At 50.3% G+C, this 18,285-nt stretch overlaps 1 protein-coding gene across 7 annotated transcripts in view; it reads left to right on the top strand.

Annotated features, from left to right (window-relative positions):
- TNIP1 (TNFAIP3 interacting protein 1) overlaps nt 1-18,285 on the top strand; it is a 53,862-nt gene that overhangs the window by 23,062 nt on the left and 12,515 nt on the right. For all 7 annotated transcript variants that reach the window (XM_071210790.1, XM_071210789.1, XM_058281047.2 and 4 more), the window contains 7 exons: nt 178-312; nt 1,637-1,722; nt 3,158-3,241; nt 5,749-5,940; nt 9,728-9,822; nt 11,716-11,839; nt 15,650-15,739. In XM_071210790.1, the coding sequence (XP_071066891.1) occupies nt 178-312; nt 1,637-1,722; nt 3,158-3,241; nt 5,749-5,940; nt 9,728-9,822; nt 11,716-11,839; nt 15,650-15,739 (806 nt within the window). The remainder of the gene's footprint in view (nt 1-177; nt 313-1,636; nt 1,723-3,157; nt 3,242-5,748; nt 5,941-9,727; nt 9,823-11,715; nt 11,840-15,649; nt 15,740-18,285) is intronic.

Genomic DNA, 18,285 nt, shown 5'->3' with positions numbered 1-18,285 from the left:
TCTGGTGTGGGCCAGGATGGTGTTTGTCCCATTCACCCATGAAGCAGTGTGGAGAGTAAAGTCCAGGGCCTGGAAACTCTAAGGCTGAGCAAAAGCAGACCAGGGGATGGGAGGAAGGAAGAGCCAGTAAATCTGAGTAAATCCTTTTTGCTCATCTTTTCCCCCTTATCTCACCAGGGGAGCTTCTGGAGGAGTCCCAGATGGAAGCATCCAGGCTGCGGCAGAAGGCAGAGGCTCTGGTGCAGGACAGTGAGCCGCTCCAGCCACCATCTCCCTCCCTGGCCTCCTTTGACCAGCTGGCCGAGCTCACAGGTAGAAGGGCAGCCTGGGTTAACTTCTGCCTCTTCCCATACCCTAAACCACCCAAACCCTTAACTGTAGATGCTCTTATTCTGCAACCCACATCTCCCTCGTTTTCCCTTAATCCATAGACCACCCACCCATTCATATTTTTGGCTACAGCATCCCCCAGAAGGTCAGATTTGGAAGGGACTTCAGAATAATCTTGTCCAAAAATGGCCAGTGACCCACCACTGACTCATATAAGTGATGGGTCACAACAATCTACTGTGCCCAGGATATGGCCTCAGGGTCTTCATCAGCTTATTTATCCTGCCAGTATTTAATGAGCCGCTACAATGTGCCTGGCATAGCGTTCCAGGCAGCTCCAGTCATTGAGAGTTTACATACAAATTGAAAGCTCACTGATCCAGCCCCATTCCTTCCATTTTACCTCTGGGAAGCTGAGGCCCAGGGAAGAATCTGGACCTGCCTGTTTTCCAGCTGCAGAGAATTACAGATGTAATGTTACATATGCTACAAATGAATGTGGCAAAGGGTTACAGTCCTGTGCACTTGCTCTGGCTTGTCTCCAAGTCCAGGGCAAGGTCTGGGCCTAAGGAGAAAGAGGTCCCGCCCTTGGGGCTCAGGTACCTCCTGCTCCAGCCCCACCTTAGGGTCTCGGCCCAGGCCATGTGACAGCCTTGCATTCGGCTGGTACTCAAATTGGCTGAATAGACAAATGGAGGCCAATGATGATCTCGGAGTCCAGTGGGATGCAGTCCATGGACATTTCCAGCCTCCACCTGCCCATTCAGCAATGTTTTCTGCATCCCTGCTTGGTGTCAGGCCCACCCCAAGAGTGAAACATCAAGATGCTCTCGAGGTGCTCCCTGCAGCAAGAGCCCCAAGAGGGGTGGGAGAGCCAAATTTGAGTCCTGGCTTTGCTACGGCTGGCTAGGTGACCAAGGGTAGGTTGGTGCCCTCCCCAAGCTTCAGTTTCCTTACCTTTAAAATGGAGTACAGGGCTGCCGTGAAAATTGGCTGAGATAGAAGAGATAAAATACTGTTAATTATAAATCACTTCCTTACCATCATTGAGGCGGGTCTAAGGGAGCAAGGCACATTGGCCACCTTGGGATCTTCCCAGCAAGCCCAGGAAAGCGGTGTCTTACCCAAGTTCTGTCCCCATCATCCTTCCAGGCTCTGTGGCCCTCGTAGGACCACCTTCCATTTTCCTTGGCTCGCATGGGCAACTCTATTTGAGAACACTTGTAGCCAGGCCTGTCCTTGAGGGAATGGTGCCTGGGCTTTCGCCCTTAGCATGCTGCTCATCCGTGCTCTCTCAATTCTCCAGGAAAGGAAACAAATACCCTGGCACCTACTGCTGACCCCGCATGCCCCAGCAACAAGCCAGAGTCGGCCCAAAAACCTCCGTCCAGTGTAAGTTTCTTTTAGAGTCATGGTTGCAGGTTGCTTGGGCCTCAAGCTCCTGTGGAAGATACAACAATGTGAAGAAAGAGGGTTCTGATGTGCTGGGTGATATTTGGCAAGTCTTTCTCAATTTCTGCAGGGCCTCAGTTTTCCCCATTTTCAAATAGAGGTCATAGCTAAAGCTGACCTGAAAGATCTTGGTATGTGTAAGGAGTTCCTCCCATCTGTTAAGTTGCATTATGTTAATTATGTCCTGACTGGGCACAGTGCTAGGAAAATAGGTGGATGTGGCATGGAACTCACATTCTCAGAGAGGGCTCAGAAATAGTCTTCTACAGATGTGGTTTGAGAAATTCTACTTGGTATCCTAAGATTGAAAGGGACCCAAGGGACCTTATAGTTTAGCATCTTCATTCTACAGATAAGGTCAAGAGAGGGAAGGGCATTTCCTGAGGTCACTCAGGTAACTGGATGAAAGGGAGTCTTGCCAAGGTCCAGGGTGGGGATGGGTTCTTGGCAACGCAGAGTCCCTTTCATCCATCCTGCCCCTTCTCAGGGGCAAGGAAGACTGAAACGGGCTCTGTCGACCAAGTTTAATAGGAGTCCCAGAGCCAACTGCTGCTCAGATGGACCACTGGCCTACCAGTTAGTTGTTCAGTCAGTGAATTTTACCTGGAATGGCCAAGAGATGTGAAAAAATCTGGCATTTCTTGGACACCTCATATTTGGGTGAATCCTGAAAAGTGTCTTTGGTACTTTTCTCAGATCAGTCCATTCCTCTGGGATTTCTGGGCTTTGGAGTTGGCAGGGCCAGCACCGGACCATGCCTGGTTGTGGCTATAGTGACATCTGGGCAACCAGTCAGAGACACAGGCTTACAGGACAGCTCTGGTGCAGCGGCAAGAATGCTGGAATTGCAGGCCCTGCTTTTGCAATAACTAATATGACTCATATGCATTATCATGAACTCAGCTTCCTCATCTGTCCAAAGAAGACCAAACCCTCTGACCTACTCCGTGAGTTGCCTTGAACATCAGGAGAAATAATGGAGTTCATGAAAACACTTTAAAAGTGCAAGATCTTTAAAAAAAAAAAAAAAAAGAATCCCAAAGTGATAGGGGTCTAGGTTAGCTAGTCCATCCTCCCTTTTATACAGATAAGGAAATGGGTCAGAGAGGGGAAGTGACCCCCTGATCACACTGAGTTATAGGCAGATTTGCTGGGAATCCTGCTTTGTGATCCACATGAAATGGGGTGTGACCCTGCTGTGGGCTCAGCGTGGGCCAGCTGCCCTTTGCATGGGGTGGGCTGCCGGTATGGGTTGGATCTGAGAAGAGATTTTCTGTCCTTTCATTCCCTGCCCCCTGGCTGCCCTCAGGGACAGCGCCCCAGAGGAGGGGCCCACATATTTCTCTCTTAGGCAGCTCTAACTTCCTTTCCCCAGGGCGCCTCCTCTGAATTTGAAGTAGTCCCCACGGAGGAGCAGATTTCTCTGCCTGAGAGTGGTGGCAAGACCAGGAGCAGGATGGTGAGTGGATGGCAGGTGCCCAGGGCGCGCCCCACCTCGTTCCTCTCTGTTTCAGTCACCTGCCCTGTGTGAGAGACACGGGACCCACTCTGATCCCTAGGGTCACTTGGGGATAAACGAGGGGCTGGAGCAGGGCGTGCTTCTCGCTCACATATGCAAATTGCTGGGCTGGTGACTTCCCCGAGGACGTGGGCCACACTGGCACCAACCATTGTGAAAGCCTGCGTGTGTGGCCAGCCCCGTCGGTCTCTGCCGAGGGCCAGGCACCCCCACGTGCTCTTACTCAGCCCTTTGGACCTGTGGGCTCCTTGCCCGGATGGTGACAGAAAGGTCAAAGAGGCCCAGGGTGCATTGTGACATCAGGCAGTTGATTTACTTTTGTGCAGGCTCCTGCTTCCCGCCCTCCCTCCCCCATCCCACCCTGGAGCTCCTCTCAGGACATGCTGGTAGGAGGTTAAACCTTAAAAACACACACACACACACACACACACACACTCTCTCTCTCTCTCTCTCTCTCCCTCCCTCCCTCCCTCCCTCCCTTCCTCCCCCATAGCTCTGGATTGTCCTGCCAGCATCCTCCTGCCACACTTACCAGACTTGGTGTTCGGTCTCAAGTGCTCCTTCCTTCAGCTATCTCCTAAAATGGCAGACTTATTAGAGAATCATTGTGAAAAGCCTGGGAGGGCCTTCACATGTCTCAGAGTCCTACATCCTCCTCCTCTCCCTCCTTCCCACGTTGAGATCTGTTGCTGTTATTCAAGCATTGAATGATCTAGCCTTTTTATGATGCCTCGGACACCCACTGCCTCATCCTACAAGGAGCTGGGTGTTTTATTCAGATTGCTTCTTTACTACTATTAGAGAAGTAATAGCATGTACAGAAAAATCATGCAAAAAATACAGAGTGCCCACTGATGGCTTCATATCTGTGACTGCACAGTGCATTGTTCCCATGAAGTAGTTGTCCATCTTATGCTTGCCTGCCTTCAGCAACAGGGGGCTCATCGCCTCACCAGGCAGCCCTGGAGATTAGAGAGGTTTTCTGGGTTTTGTCTCCAGGGACCTTCACCCAGCCAAGAAGACAAGGTGTTTTACTCTTTGGCCTTGGACCAGTAACTTTATATGGCTAATAAGTTCCTACTTAGCCTAGCAGTATACCTTGTTTATGCTGAACAAAAGAGTGGCTTCCCTCCAGGAAGCTCTCCGGGAGCTTGTAGGCCACTGGGAGAAATCGGGAACCAATTCCTGAGCCTTACACAAAGCAGCATTTGCCACCTCAAATCCTGTGTGAAAGAGGCAGTGGAAGAATGAACACACAACAGTGAAAAGTTATTATTATTTCCTGAAGGTGCTACCAGTATTAAATAGGCATTAACTAAATGCAAGTTGTGGTTATAGATCATTTTCATTGCTACAGAACTCAGAGAAGGGGGAGGTTGGTGTGGCACGGTCCAGGATTGCAAATCTTAGCTCTGCCACTAACTCTCTGAGTGACCTCGAGCAAACTCTTCCCCATGCCTTGGTTTCCCAACCTGAGCCATGAGACTCCCTGTAACTCTGAAGTTACTCAGAGTAACTTTGAAACCCTGGGATCCTCAGAATTGTTTAGGGAAGGCCTCTTGGAGAAGGCAAAATGTGGGCAGGGCCTGGAAAGATGAGCAGAAGCAGAGAGGACATTGTCGGAAGGGTGCCCGTGGGCTCAGGGAGGGGGCCAGACGGGGAAGGCAGGAGCTGACTGGATGCCACTTCAGGGGGAACCAGGGTCTCGATGCCAGATGGGGGAGCTGGGCTTGATGTGGTCAGGAAGAAGGCGCCACAGTGGGTCCATGGGCTCAGTGTTGGCATAAGAGGCAGTTTTGGTGGTAGGAGTATTCTAGGCAGAGTAGAGAGATGTGCCTCTTTTCTTCACTAACGTGTTTTACTAGACTGGGATCCTAGAAATATCTAGAGCTGTGATTCTTAACCTCTTCCGAGTCTTGGGTCCTCTGATGAATGCTTGGATCATTCCCTAGAACACACACGTGTAGTTGTAAAAGTTGGAGCTTTTGGTCCCTGCATGACTCCCTGGTCCCAACACTCTGAACTCAATTAGTGCTGTATATATAGCGACATTGCCTTTTCTGGACTTGCTGCTTTCATGTCTTAATTCACCCTCAGAAGAAGTGTGTGAGGCTGAGAGAGGAAAAGGGTGTGTGTCCACATAATAGATGAGGACACTGAGGCCCAGTGGACAGGTGATTTTTCTGCAGGCAGTCATTGAGCCCCAAGTGTAGGAGGAAGGTAGCTCCCGCCTGTCGCTCAGCCAGCCAGAGGCCTCAGAGGCTTGGCTCATGCCCCATGAGTCAGCCCCAGGCAGGGAACCTGCGTAACTGGAGAATTTCCCTGGACTGAGCTAACGCCAGAGGGAAACTGAGTCATGAGGAATGAGGAAGCAGAGGGAGAATGGCCTGGCAGTAACTATCCAGGCCTTGGTGAAGAGTGGTCCCCGCCCCCTTCCCCTCAACCAGGAGCTGGGCCCCCTGCCCCACGAGGACAGCAACCTGATGATGCACCTGCAGCGGCTGGAAACCACCCTGAGCGTGTGCGCCGAGGAGCCCGACCACAGCCAGCTTTTCACTCACCTGGGCCGCATGGCCCTGGAGTTCAACCGGCTGGCCTCCAAGGTGCACAAGAATGAGCAGCGCACCTCCATCCTGCAGGTGAGGCCGCGGGCAGGGAGGGCAGCCTGGAACAGGTGTGCTTTCTCCTCCCCTTCCCCCAGGAGCCCCTGGGCACGTCCTCAGCTCATGTGGGCAGACGTTGGGCTTCTCGCTCAGGGTGGTGATCAGTGAGGAAGTGATGGGACAGGAAGAGGAAGAGGAAGGAATTGGGAAATACGGGGTGGGCAATGCACGTTTCATGGTTGGGGATCCTTGACATGGACAGGAAACAGTTCTTCTGCTTTTCTTCTCCAGGTACAGGGCAGGGAAAAAGGAAGGAAAAAGGGTCAGTTAGCTGCTCCTTGTATGTTACTGCCACCTGCCTCCTGAGGTGGGAACCATCTTTATCTCCACTTCACAAGTGGGGAAACAGCTCTTAAGAGGTGATATAGATACATATATACTTCTGTGTGTGTGTATAATTTTTTTTACCAGCTAATAAATGGCGGACTGGGATTCAAACCTAAATCTGTCATAGTCCAACATCTGTGCTCTTAGCCACCATCCCATCCTGCCTCCCCAGTTTAATGTCCTCTTAAAATGCCTCCCTGTGCTGTGGGAATGAAGTCAAATTTACTTCCTAGACCAGGCCAGGCCTTGGAATCATGTAGTTCTTGGTTCCAGTTGTGACCCTTTTCCCTGTATGACGCTGGCAAGTTACTTGACCACTGTTTCTCACTGTCTTTATCAGCAACACGGAGCTAGGACTACCTCCCTTATGGGATTGCTGCGAGTGTTAAATGAGCAGCATACATGAAGTACTTAGGGCAGGGCCCAAAACATACTAAGTACTCAAGAAGTGGTTCTGATGGTGATGGTCACACATCCCGGGCAGGGATTCTTACCTCGCAGGGCTTTGGGGGCAGGGGGGAATTCACTCGCAATTGGTGACCATTCTACAAATGGAGAAACTAAGGCTCCTAGAGGCTCCTAGAGCGCCTGTCACCTGCTAGTGACAGCTATACCTGGAAGCCTCCTTAGTCCCTCCTCAGCCCTCCCCCTGTGCCAGTCACTGGTGTGTGGCCTCGTTGTGTCAGCAGACATTCGAGTACCTAATGGGTGGGAGGAGGAGGGTCCCCCTTGCGTGACATTGGGGAGGCTTGGGTTGGCTGGAAGAGGAAGGCATCTGGGCTGTGGATGTGGCCTGAAGAAAGATCCCCGAGGACACCAGGGAAAGCAAGGTGCTCCTGCCCTCCTGGAAGGCAGGGGTCTGTGGGCAGGAGAGGTTGGGGAAGTGATTGGAGCCACACCATGCACTTCATTGAGAAGATGTCAGGGGGCCTTCAAGTGCCAAAGCGGAGCTTGGGGAAGGTGGGCCTGTGCGTTGCATGGGGTGAAATTACTTCTGAGCATTGATTTTCCAACCAGGAAATGGGGATATATACAGAGCCCTGTTACTTTTTGCATCAGGTTGTTCCTTCTTAGTTCTTACCACAGTTTGTAAGGTTTTCTTTTATTAGGTGGTTTATGTGGGGTTTTTTAACCCTTGCACTCCCTGCTAGAATATAAGCTTCTCAAAAGGGCAGGTCCCTTGTCTATCTCCTTCACCCCATATTCCCAGTACCTGGCCTGGCATGTAGTAGGTGCTCAGTGCACATTTGGTGAATGAATGACCGAGCGAGCTCACAGTTGAGCTCTGCTAGCTCCTTTGACAGAAGGTGTTGATGATCTCTGTGACCTTTGAAGCCCTCTGTCCACTGCCAGAGACTGCAGAAACAGCCTTCTAGAAGGACGGGACAGCGAGCGCGGCCTTGCCTCAGCCTTCCCTTAGAGACCAGGAGTAGGATGTTCTATTCTCTGGAGGCACTGCCCAGCCTGTGGGTGGAGGTAGATCAATCCTGTTCCTCCTCATTCAGTCACGGCTTTGTTTCTTGGATCACCCAACAACACGTACCAAGGCCAGGTGTGGTGCAAGGCCCTCTGCTAGGCACCTAGGGAACCAGCCGCAGGAGTTCTGCATGTTGATGCAATTGCCTGTGCCTTGGCGCCTTCTGTTTTCTCAGTGTAGGATGCTTCGTGTCCAGTCACCCTGCAGTTCAAGCTGTCTCCTCCACTCAGCTGTCTCGGGACTCCCCTCTATTAATCAGAGTGGGCTCGCTTTTGCTCTGGAAGCAACTCTGAAATCTCACCAGAAGCCATGGCAAACGTTTCACCTCATGCTCTGTGTTGGCAGAGCTTTGTTTCTCCTGCACACAGCTACTTAGGGATGCAGGCTGACAGGGGCCCACCCTCTAGTAGTTGTTCTACTTGGAATATGGGGCATCCATGTTAGCCACAGCGGGGGGAAAAGAGACCAGAGAATTGTGCATAAGCCAGCCCAGAAATGACGCTGGTCACTTCTAATCATTCTTCTTTGGCCAGAACTATCCACCTGATAGCATCTAGCTGCACTGAGCCTGGGAAAAGAAGGGAGCAGATGGAACGTTTAGTGAATACCACCGTCTCTGCCCCCCCCAGCTCAAAGGCTGTCTCCTCCGCCTCACGTTCCTCCATCTCCCTTCTCTGCTCTTTCATCAGAGATTTAATCCTTAATGATTCTTTCCAGATGTATGACTTTATGCAAATTATTTTGCTTCAGTCTCCCTACCTCTAAAATAGTGTTAAATTGTTTACGTTTCAGACATTTGTGAGGATTCAGTGAGATCGTGTACAGCAAGGCCCCTGGCCACATACCTGGCACATGTTAGGTGCTCAGTAAATATCTGTTGAAGGACTGAATAACTACTACTGCTCCCACACATTACCACGTCAGCACCTTCCCTCCTCTACTCACCCGGGAGGCACTGAGGCTGGCTGGTCCGTCTTCCTACCCCCCACCCCGCATCTCTGTTAACATAAGCCCTTAAATGTAATCAAGTGACGGGTAATTGGATAATTTGTGAGGCATTTTCACTCTTACTGACTCTTGACAACCCAGTTAAGGAGGCAGAGAAAGAATACTTGTCCCCATTTTGGGGCAGGAGGGAAACGAATCCCAGAAGTGCAGCCTGAGGTACGCTGTGAGGACTTGGTGCGATCTTGGCTGAAACGCCTGATGCTGACTTTTCATTTGACTGCACTGGAAGCCTCCCTGTCCAAACTGGCTGAGCCTGTAGACCCGCAGAGAGGCCTTGATCATTTGCTCATTCAGTCAGTCATGCATTCCTTCAACAGTTAGGTGCTGGCCCTGTCCTGGGTCCTGAACTGGGGCTGGGGCTCCTGCAGCGAGCGAGAGAGGGAGGGGGCATCTCAACCCTCTGGGCGCTCCTGGGCTTGTAGGGGGTGAGGGGAATGGACATTAGGAAAATAATGAGTCATTTAGCTCTAATTGTCCCAAGTCTCAAGAATGGTGAGAATAGGGTGCTGTGAGGGTGATTTGAAGGGACTAATTTAGCTCAGGTGTGGTAGTCACAAAAGACTACTCTGAGGAGATGACATTTAAGCTGAGACTTGAAGGAGTAGACCCAACCAGGAGAAGGCTTCTAGGAAGAGTATTCTAGGCAGTGAGAGCAGCAGTGGAATGGCCCTGACCTCTCTGACTCGGTGGACCAGATGGCCCTGGGGCTATTTTTGGTCACATGTCTTCATGGCCAGCTCCCAAGGAGGTAGGGCCTGTAGAGGAGCCTGGATGTGTCTAGCAGCTTGGTTCCCAGCCATCCCAAAAGGGCCTGGGTGAGGGCAGGCAAAGAGACCAGGTGGTAGGACCGGGGTGGCTGTAGCCCTTCACCTACCTGTTCCCCAATATTAGCCTGCATTTGGGAGGTGGCCCCTCCCTTACCTTAGCCCCATCTGTCTGTCTGCCCTGCAGACCCTATGTGAGCACCTTCGGAAGGAGAACGAGGCCCTGAAGGCCAAGCTGGACAAGGGCCTGGAACAGAGAGATCAGACTGCTGAAAGACTCCGGTAAGTCTAGGCCCCTCAGAGAAGGGGCAGGGAGTGGGTGGGCGGAAGGAGACTGGATGTGGTACCCAGCACTGATTTCTGGGATCAGGAGCCTAGGTGAGGACTGAGGTTCTGAAGCCTGTGCCAGAGCCCTGTTTTGGATGTCAGGCATCTTGGTTCTTCTTCTTGGGCCCCTTGGTATTTCCTCTCTGAATTGGACAGAATAAACTTGGGCCCTAATACCTTGGGAGTGTCTGCAAAGTGCCTTGAGAGCATTAGAAGGTCTGTACTCTTTGCTTGGGAACCTGCTGCCTTAGCCTCTTAAACGGCTGTCCAGGTGACTCTACCTGACTGCTTGAAGGACAGCTCAGGACTGTGCTGCCCCCTGCTGATCACCATCCTGTCCTGCTCTGTCTTCTGAGACCTGTCAGGGCTCCTTTGTGCATCAGAATCACCGAGGTGGGGGCGAGGGGTTACAAGTTTGCCCTCTTACCTCTCCCTCTGCTGCCAAGAATCTGATTCAACAGGTCTGAGGCAAGACCTGGAATCTGCATTTTACCAAGGGCCTCTGTGATTCTGATGGAGGTGAGCCAGGATCACACCTTCAGAAACACTGGCCTTGACTGTCAGAACCGGAAGGGCCCTTGGAGATCAGATGGGCCAAAACTCTCCTTGAGCTTTTCATTTGACATTTAGTCTGGGACACTAAAGCCTAGAGAGGGGCAGGGGCCTCAAAACCAGAGCTGGGTCTCCTCACTCCCCATTCCCTAGAGTGGCCTTGATTCCTGGCTGCATAGCTGTCCTGGATGGTTTGGGTGAGGAACCATCTGTTGGGCACCAGCTGGGCTCAGGGACACACAGGAGGGGTCTCTTGGAGCCAGGACTCGCCACTCCCCGCTCCCCCCTCCTGTTGCTTATTAGAATCAACAGGGAAGAGAAAGAATGTAAACTTCTGGAGTGTAGCCACAGTAGTGTTTAATTACCTGAGCCATTATGCCATTTCAAATCAGCATGTATTTATTTACTTTTGGAGGGCTTTGGGGCCGGGATGGTTTTATAGCCATCATGACTCAATCCATGGGTCCGAATGCCCTGTGCTAGAAGAAAGACCCATGGATTGGAAGGCTAGAGTGTAAGTTTTTGGGAAAGCCACTTCTCTGTGTTTGTATTATTATTATTTTTCTGTTATTAAATGGAAACTCGTTGGCAAATAGAACCTAAAGAAATGTTTTCTGTATTTCACTCATAGCTGAATCCACTTTGCCACTTTTATTACGTCCTATCTTAACCTACCTTACTATTTACTTAAGATTTTACTTTAATTTGATATGTGTGTCACTTAAAATTATTGTAAAGGAAACTTTCACTAGAGTAAGTGGACAACAGCATTACCTGTAATAAATAGAAGATGCTTCTAAAATTAAATGTAATGGCAATGGAAGCATGTTCATGAACTCTGGCTAAGTCCCACTGCTCACAGAGGGCTTTGAGCCGGAGGTGTGCTCTTGTTAACCAGGAGTCTGGCAAGTGCTGGAGAAGTGCTCGAGACCTGTCAGCAAAGTGAGGTTCTCCTTGCTGTACATGGGAGTTTAAAGATAACTGGGGAAGGTGTAACTTGCTCACTAGAAGGTGATCCAGTATCCTTTAATGTGGGGGTGCATCCAAAGATCTCATGTACATATAGCCATACATCTGCATGGAGGCAGATCCTTTGGTCGAGGACCAGCGACCTCTGGGAAACCCACAGATTGCCAGCAAGGTAGCCTGAGGATGGCTTTTTCAGTTCTACCTAGGGCAGGTGTCAGGATGTCGCAGTACTCCCCAGGCTCAGTGCAGCCCATGAGGGCAGTGGGCCTAAGCCGCCACAGCCTCCTTCACCCAGGGCCGTGATGTCTCTGTTTGCCTCCATCCCAGGGAGGAAAATATGGAGCTCAAGAAGTTGTTGATGAGCAGCGGCTACAAAGAGGGTGCCTCCGGGCAGCCAGGCTCCCCAAAGATGGAAGGCGCAGGCAAGAAGGGGGTGGCCGGACAGCAGCAGGTATGCGGTCAGAAGTTCCTTCTACAGCACCCTCGAATGCTGGTACCCAGCCTCTGTTCACCCACCTGCAGGCACAGTGAGCTCCCTATGTCCTGCTGCAGCCAGTTCTATTCTTGGAAGGTTCTAGTTGTTAGACGGATTTTCCTTAGCTTGGCCTGACCTTGCTTCCTGGAACTTGCACTCCTCAGCCCTCATTCTACCTTCAGCCCCACAGAGCACCCCATTCCCTGCTACCCATGCCCAGAGGCCACTGATAATGACTGTAGCTCTGTGGCTTCCGCAAGCCTTCCCTTCTCTAGGCTGAACTGCTCCGGTTCCTTCAGCCATCCCTGAGCCACTGCTCATAGAATGTGGTGTTGAGTTCTTGGCTCAGTCTGAGCCCATTTCCTAAACATATTCTAGTGTATCAAGGTCTTTCTTAAAGGGTAACTCCCAAAATTCAGCTCAACATCTCAAGGGTTTCTGGCAGAATTAGGGTGTCATCTGCTAGGCTCCAGTGATTAACAAGCAGCGACCAGCCCATGCCCTCCTTGTGCAGCCCGCGTCTCTGAAATGCAGAGGGAAGGGCTTTGGCCAGCATCAGCATTGCCTAACAGTACCTCGGGGCTGGCTCACTTTCCTCTTTTCCACCTCCACTCCCAGTCCAGTCTCACATCCAGGTCCCAAGCAGGAGCCTTACATTGCCTCCCCTGCCCGTGCTTTACCCTGGTACTTGCTGCAGAGCCAAGTCTCCAGGTGACTTATGTGCCTCTCCCTTTTAATGGGATATAAAGGCAGCATAGCAGGGCCAACATCTTGAACCAACTCCACCTACATAATAGTAGTAATTCTCCCGATAACTTAATTCCTTCTTGCTCTGTGGCAATCTAGAGTTTACTGAAGATTTGCAAATCTGTTACTCTTCTCTGGGCCTCATTTCTCCATGTAAGGTGGGCAGGGCTGGGACTGTTATTCCAGTTTACAGCTGTGGAAATAGGCTTGGAGAGGGCATGGGACAGCATGTAATCAGGATGCATGCATCACTGCTATTGAGCAGCTATGGGGTGTGGTCAGGGAAACAGCTGGATAAATGGCCAAACTCGGCTCACCCCAGGCTGTCTGAATCCCAGCCCGTGAGTTCTCTCTTCCCTTTACCTCTCAAACTGGATCCTGCCTTGTGGCCCTCCCGGGGAAGTGGCTTGTGGACTCCCCTGATCTCCCCTGCATCTCTAGGCCGCCTCAAGTGGGGAATTCCCTGGGCAGGCCTCTACTGTTCCAAAGCCCTTTCAGCAGCTCCTCTCCTGTCAGCCCCACGAAAGGCCAGGTGCTCTTCTGTCCTGTGAGAGAGTGGAAGTGACTTGCCCAAGCGCCCAGCGTCACTGTCACACTCGTGTGGGACATGGAGTGGGTGGAGTGCGCGCCCTGGAATCGGATGTGGGGTGAATCGTGGCTCCCCACGTCCCAGCTCTGTGACCTGGGACAAGCCACCTAAACTCTCTGGGCCTTAGCATCCCTCTCTGTAACATGGTGATGACAGCACCTCCCCAGGGGGTGGTTGTGAGGATTCAGCGATGTGACGCGTGTGAAGAGTGCTCAGCTTCTGGCAGATAGTGAACAGTGACCATTAGGTGCTGCTTTTCATGGCAGGTCGGGTGCCCACAGCCAGGTCTGCCGGCCCTGTGGCTCTCTGCTCTGTCTTCTCCTCCTCCACACGACCCCTCTCTTCTCTGTGGGGCTTGAGTGCACCTCTCAGGAGACCCACAGCCCCCTCTCATTGTTGAACACAGCACCCCTGCAGCGGGTAGCAGGCTGGAAGGGGCAGGAGCACCTGCCTTTCTCAAAGGACGTGGCCTCACCTGGATGTCTCCCCGCCCCACTCCCCCCTTGCTTTCTGGTGCTATGGTGTGCTTATGGACCTTAGCCTGCAGGGGGCACTTGAGCCTCACAAAGTCTGCCCCCAGGCCCACCCCAAGCTGAAGAGGAGTGTGGAGGGAGATGGGGAAGATAAGGGAATAGAGAGAACATGGGCAGTGACCCCAGGACAGAATGGAGTCCCATGGTGGACTCTGAGCCAGTGTTCATGGGACCACAGGATTCAGAGGTCCAATGGGGACTTGTTCGGTTTTCCTCATTGTACAGAGGCCCAGAGAGGGTCTGCAGCTTGGCCTACATCACACAGGGGCTTGAAGACAGAGGCAGCACTCAGTCTCTGCACTCCCAGCCTTGTTCTGCTGTTTCAGCTCCACATTTTCTTTATATATATATATATATATATAATTTTAAAACTTTTTATTTTGAGATCATTTAAGACTTACAGAAGAGTTAAACAAATCATCCAGAGAGTTCCCATATCCTTCACCTAGCTTTCCCTAATGTTAATATCTTAGTCATTATTTAATTATCAAAACTAGGAAATTCACATTCATATAATACTAAACTACAGACTTTATTCAGATTTCACCAGTTTTTCACTCATGTTCCCATTCTGTGCCAGGATCTAACCCAGGACCTCACATTAACTATTCTCTCTTAGTCTCCTCCCATCTGTGGGTGCTCTCCAGCTTCTTTGTCATTCTTGACCTTGACACTTTGGAGTTATACTGGCCAGTTACTTTTTAGACTGTCCCTCAGTTTGGGTTTGATGGTTGCTCATGATTAGGATGGTAAGAACACTGTCCAAATGACGTGTAGCACGTCAGGACACACGCAATGTCAACATGTCTTATCACTGATGAGAGTTACCTTTGGTCATTTGGTTAAAGTGGTATCTGTCAGGTTTCTCCACAATAAAGTTACTGTTTTTCCCTTTGTAATTAATTAAAAATACTTACTTTGGGGAGAAACTTTGATTCTGCACATGTCCTGTCTCTCCTGAAACATTGACTCACTAATTTTGGGGCTCGTCGATTGAGCCCGCCTGCAGCAGTTATTGCTAGGGTGTCCCAGTGGTGGTTTTCTCTTTCCCTCATTCTCTCTATGCTCACTGGAATTATTCCGCAAGGAAGAGCTGTCCCTTGCCCCATGTTCATTCAGCCTTTTTGAAAATGTATGAATTTTGGGCTATAATCCAACACTGTCATGATTTACCCTCTTGCTCAAATTGTCCCAGCTGAGGCCACTGTGAGCCCGTTTAGGTTGGCTCCTGTGCCCTTTTTGACCTACCTCCATTCTTTCCTTACTTTCTGGCACCCTAAGATGCTCCATGCTTAGCTAACAATCTTCCTGCTCCATCCCTGCCATTAACCCCTTCTCCAAAGAACCCCATTTCTTTTTATTGAAGAATGGTATTAGAACCCAAGAGCCAGGCACTCGGTGTGCTCACTGCTTCTGGCCGTCAGTGGTTTGGGCCCTCTTGGTAGGAACGATGTGTGTACATAACAACCATGTGTACACACAATACACACACACCCATATTTATTTCTGTATCTTAAATTATTTTTTGAGCAGATGTTGATAAAACTTTTAAAAACATGTAAATTGCCTTCTAGGCCAGAGGATTTTTCGCTGGTGGGTGGAGGGCTGGGGAGCACTGGGCAGGACCTTAGAGGCAGACCAAAGCAGAGAAAGCTGGCTGTGGGGAGGGAAAGAGATGGGGGAAGGTGTAGTGGTGACTGCGAGCCAGGGAGGGGAGAAGGATGATCTTGGTGGGCTCCCAGAAAGGGGGCTGAGTCGTGGATGGGTGCGTAGCAGGGTCCTGGGGATGGGAGTAACAAGGAGGCGGGGTGGAGAGCTGGGGTCACAGGCATGAGGGGACCTTAGAGGCGCACCGAGTGGGAACAAGCTTTCATTTTGAGAGTCTTCATTGTGAGGTCCCTCTGTGTTTCTCCCCAGACTAGTGTGACAGCAGGCAAGATCCCAGAGATGGGGGCCTTGGGCACAGCTGAGAAGAAGGTAAAGCTGCTGGAGCAGCAGCGCACCGAGGTAGGTGGCTGGGCGTGGCAGGGTAGTTGGGGAGGACCCTCCTACTTTGCTGGAACCAGAGGGACAAAGGCCCTCCCTGGCCTTCTGGCTCTCCCTGGTTCCAGGTCACCATGAAGAATTGCTGTGGTGACTGCAGAGGCATCTGTTCATGGAGGACACCTGCTGCCTTGTCCTCAGCTGTCTGTCCTCTGCAGCAGTCCCCTGCCCTCAGAGGTCAGGTTTGGGCATAGCCTCGAATTGCTGGGGGAGTTTAGGAAGGCTCCCAGGTTGCCCCTGGGTGGTGGAAAGAGGTTGTGATAAGTTAGGCACGCTCCCACATCTGGGAGCCGCAGGTTCATCCGTTGCCACACTGCAGGGGCGGAGGGGGGGGGCTGTGGCCCAAGGAGAGGATCTGGCGCTTTCTTGCAGCACTGCTTCCATCTGACTGCGAGTCTCCAGAAGCTGAGGTTATTCCCTTATACCCGATGCATGTTCCTCCCCTTCTCCCACCCCCTGTCCAGTCCAGTCTTTCAGACCCTAGGTTGAAGCCCACTTCCCTTTTGTTGGGCGTCTGTCGGGCTGCATGTGAAGCACACACCTTCTCTGCCTCTCTCAGTGGCCTCTGCCCACCAGCCCCTCCTCTCCTCATAGCGCAGTCCTAGCTCAGCTCCTCTCCAGCCCCCTGAGCCTCTCTGCCCTCTCTGCCCTCCAGCACGTTTGAAGGTCAGGTTGCCGTCGATCTTTTATGTATGTATATATTCATTTTAGATTCTTTTTTGGTATTGGTATTAGTTTTTGTTTTGTTTTTTTCTTCTGATTACAAAAGTAATATAATGGTCATTATAAAAAGACAAGAGAATCTCACCTCCTAGAGATAACCACAGGTAATAAGAGTTCATAGATGTTCCTCAGTTGTTTATGTGTGTGTGTGTGTTTGTGTACTTAATAATGTCTAATCTGTTTTCACAAATAAGCACAAAAATAAGGTTATATCATACACACTGCTTTAAAGTTTTTTTCTTTTCTTTTTTTTTACTTAACTATATCTGAAGGTATGTTTTCATATCTATAACACATACCATATTTCCTCAATTCTGTGTACTTTTTGTCATATCTTAATGTTTCTGAAACTGAGATATCCTTTCCCATTGTTTTATTTATTAATGAAAGGTTGTTTTGTCCATGAAAAGATACTGTTTTGTTTGTTTTTTTAAAGATTTATTATTTATTTATTTCTCTCCCCTTCCACCCCCCAGTTGTCTGCTCTCTGTGTCCATTTGCTGGGGGTTCTTCTGTGACCGCTTCTGTCCTTATCAGCGGCACCGGGAATCTGTGTTTCTTTTTGTTGCATCATCTTGTTGTGTCATCTCTCTCTGTGTGCAGCGCCATTCTCGGGCAGGCTGCACTTTCTTTCGCGCTGGGCGGCTCTCTTTATGGGGCGTACTCCTTGCGCATGGGACTCTGCTACACAGGGGACACCCCTGCGTGGCACGGCACTCCTTGCGCACATCAGCACTGCACATGGGCCAGCTCATCACACAGGTCAGGAGGCCCTGGGGTTGAACCGTGGACCTCCCACATGGTAGGCGCACGCCCTGTCTGTTGGGCCAAATCTGCTTCCCAAGAAGATACTGTTTTATTGAGTGTGGTAAATTAATGCCATCTTAGAACTGAAAAAATACATTTGATACTTTATTCTTTTTAATAATAGCTGCACAGCTCCATTATCTGTTTATACTGTAATTTATTTAACCTGTCCCCTATGTATAAGTTGGCCTCTAGATTTGTCTGTAATACAAACACTGATAAGATGATCAGCCTTGTACATATATTTTTGCAATACTGTGCAAATGTTTTTATTAATTAAATTTTTCAGAGTGGAATTATGAGACTAGAGAAGGTAAAACTTGGCATTTTAATGCATGGTCCCAAATGGCCCTCCAAAGGGATGAATGTTCCATAACTGTATACCATAATTATATACCATTTCCATGTCCGAGTGTTGGCCTTCCTTTCCTGGTGTCCCAGTTTGCCAGGCCTGCTTTAACAACTTCCGCAGATTGGTTGGCTTAAACAACAGGAATTTGTTTTCTCATAGTTTTGGAGGCTAGTGGTCCAAAATCAAGTTGTCGGAAGGATGGTGTTTTCTCCAGCGTCTGTGGCATTCTGGTGGTGGTTTGCCAGAAGTCCATACCTCAAGCTCTGCCACCATCACGTGGCCATCTCTTTCTTTCTGTCTCCTTCGCACACCTCCTTCTGTATCTAAAGTTCCTCTGCTTTTAAGGACTCCAGTCATATTGGAGCGAGGTCTACCCTCATTCAGTGTGGCCTAATTTCAACAGGATCTTCCAAGGTCCACACCCACAGGACCTGGGTGGTAGGATTTGAACATGTCTTTGTGGAGGACGTGATTCAATCCCCAACACCTTGCTTTGAGGAACGTTGAGGTTTTGAGAAGTGAGGAATTGAGGCAGTGTCTGTAGCCCCTATTTTGCATACACTGTGCACACTTTGGAAACTTGTGTCTTGGGGAGGGTTGAGGCAAGTTATCTTTCCTTGTTCCTTCT

The sequence above is a fragment of the Dasypus novemcinctus genome, chromosome 2 (assembly GCF_030445035.2).
Source record: "Dasypus novemcinctus isolate mDasNov1 chromosome 2, mDasNov1.1.hap2, whole genome shotgun sequence".
Classification (NCBI taxonomy): Eukaryota; Metazoa; Chordata; class Mammalia; order Cingulata; family Dasypodidae; genus Dasypus; species Dasypus novemcinctus.
This window is presented reverse-complemented; position numbering and strand designations above follow the sequence as displayed.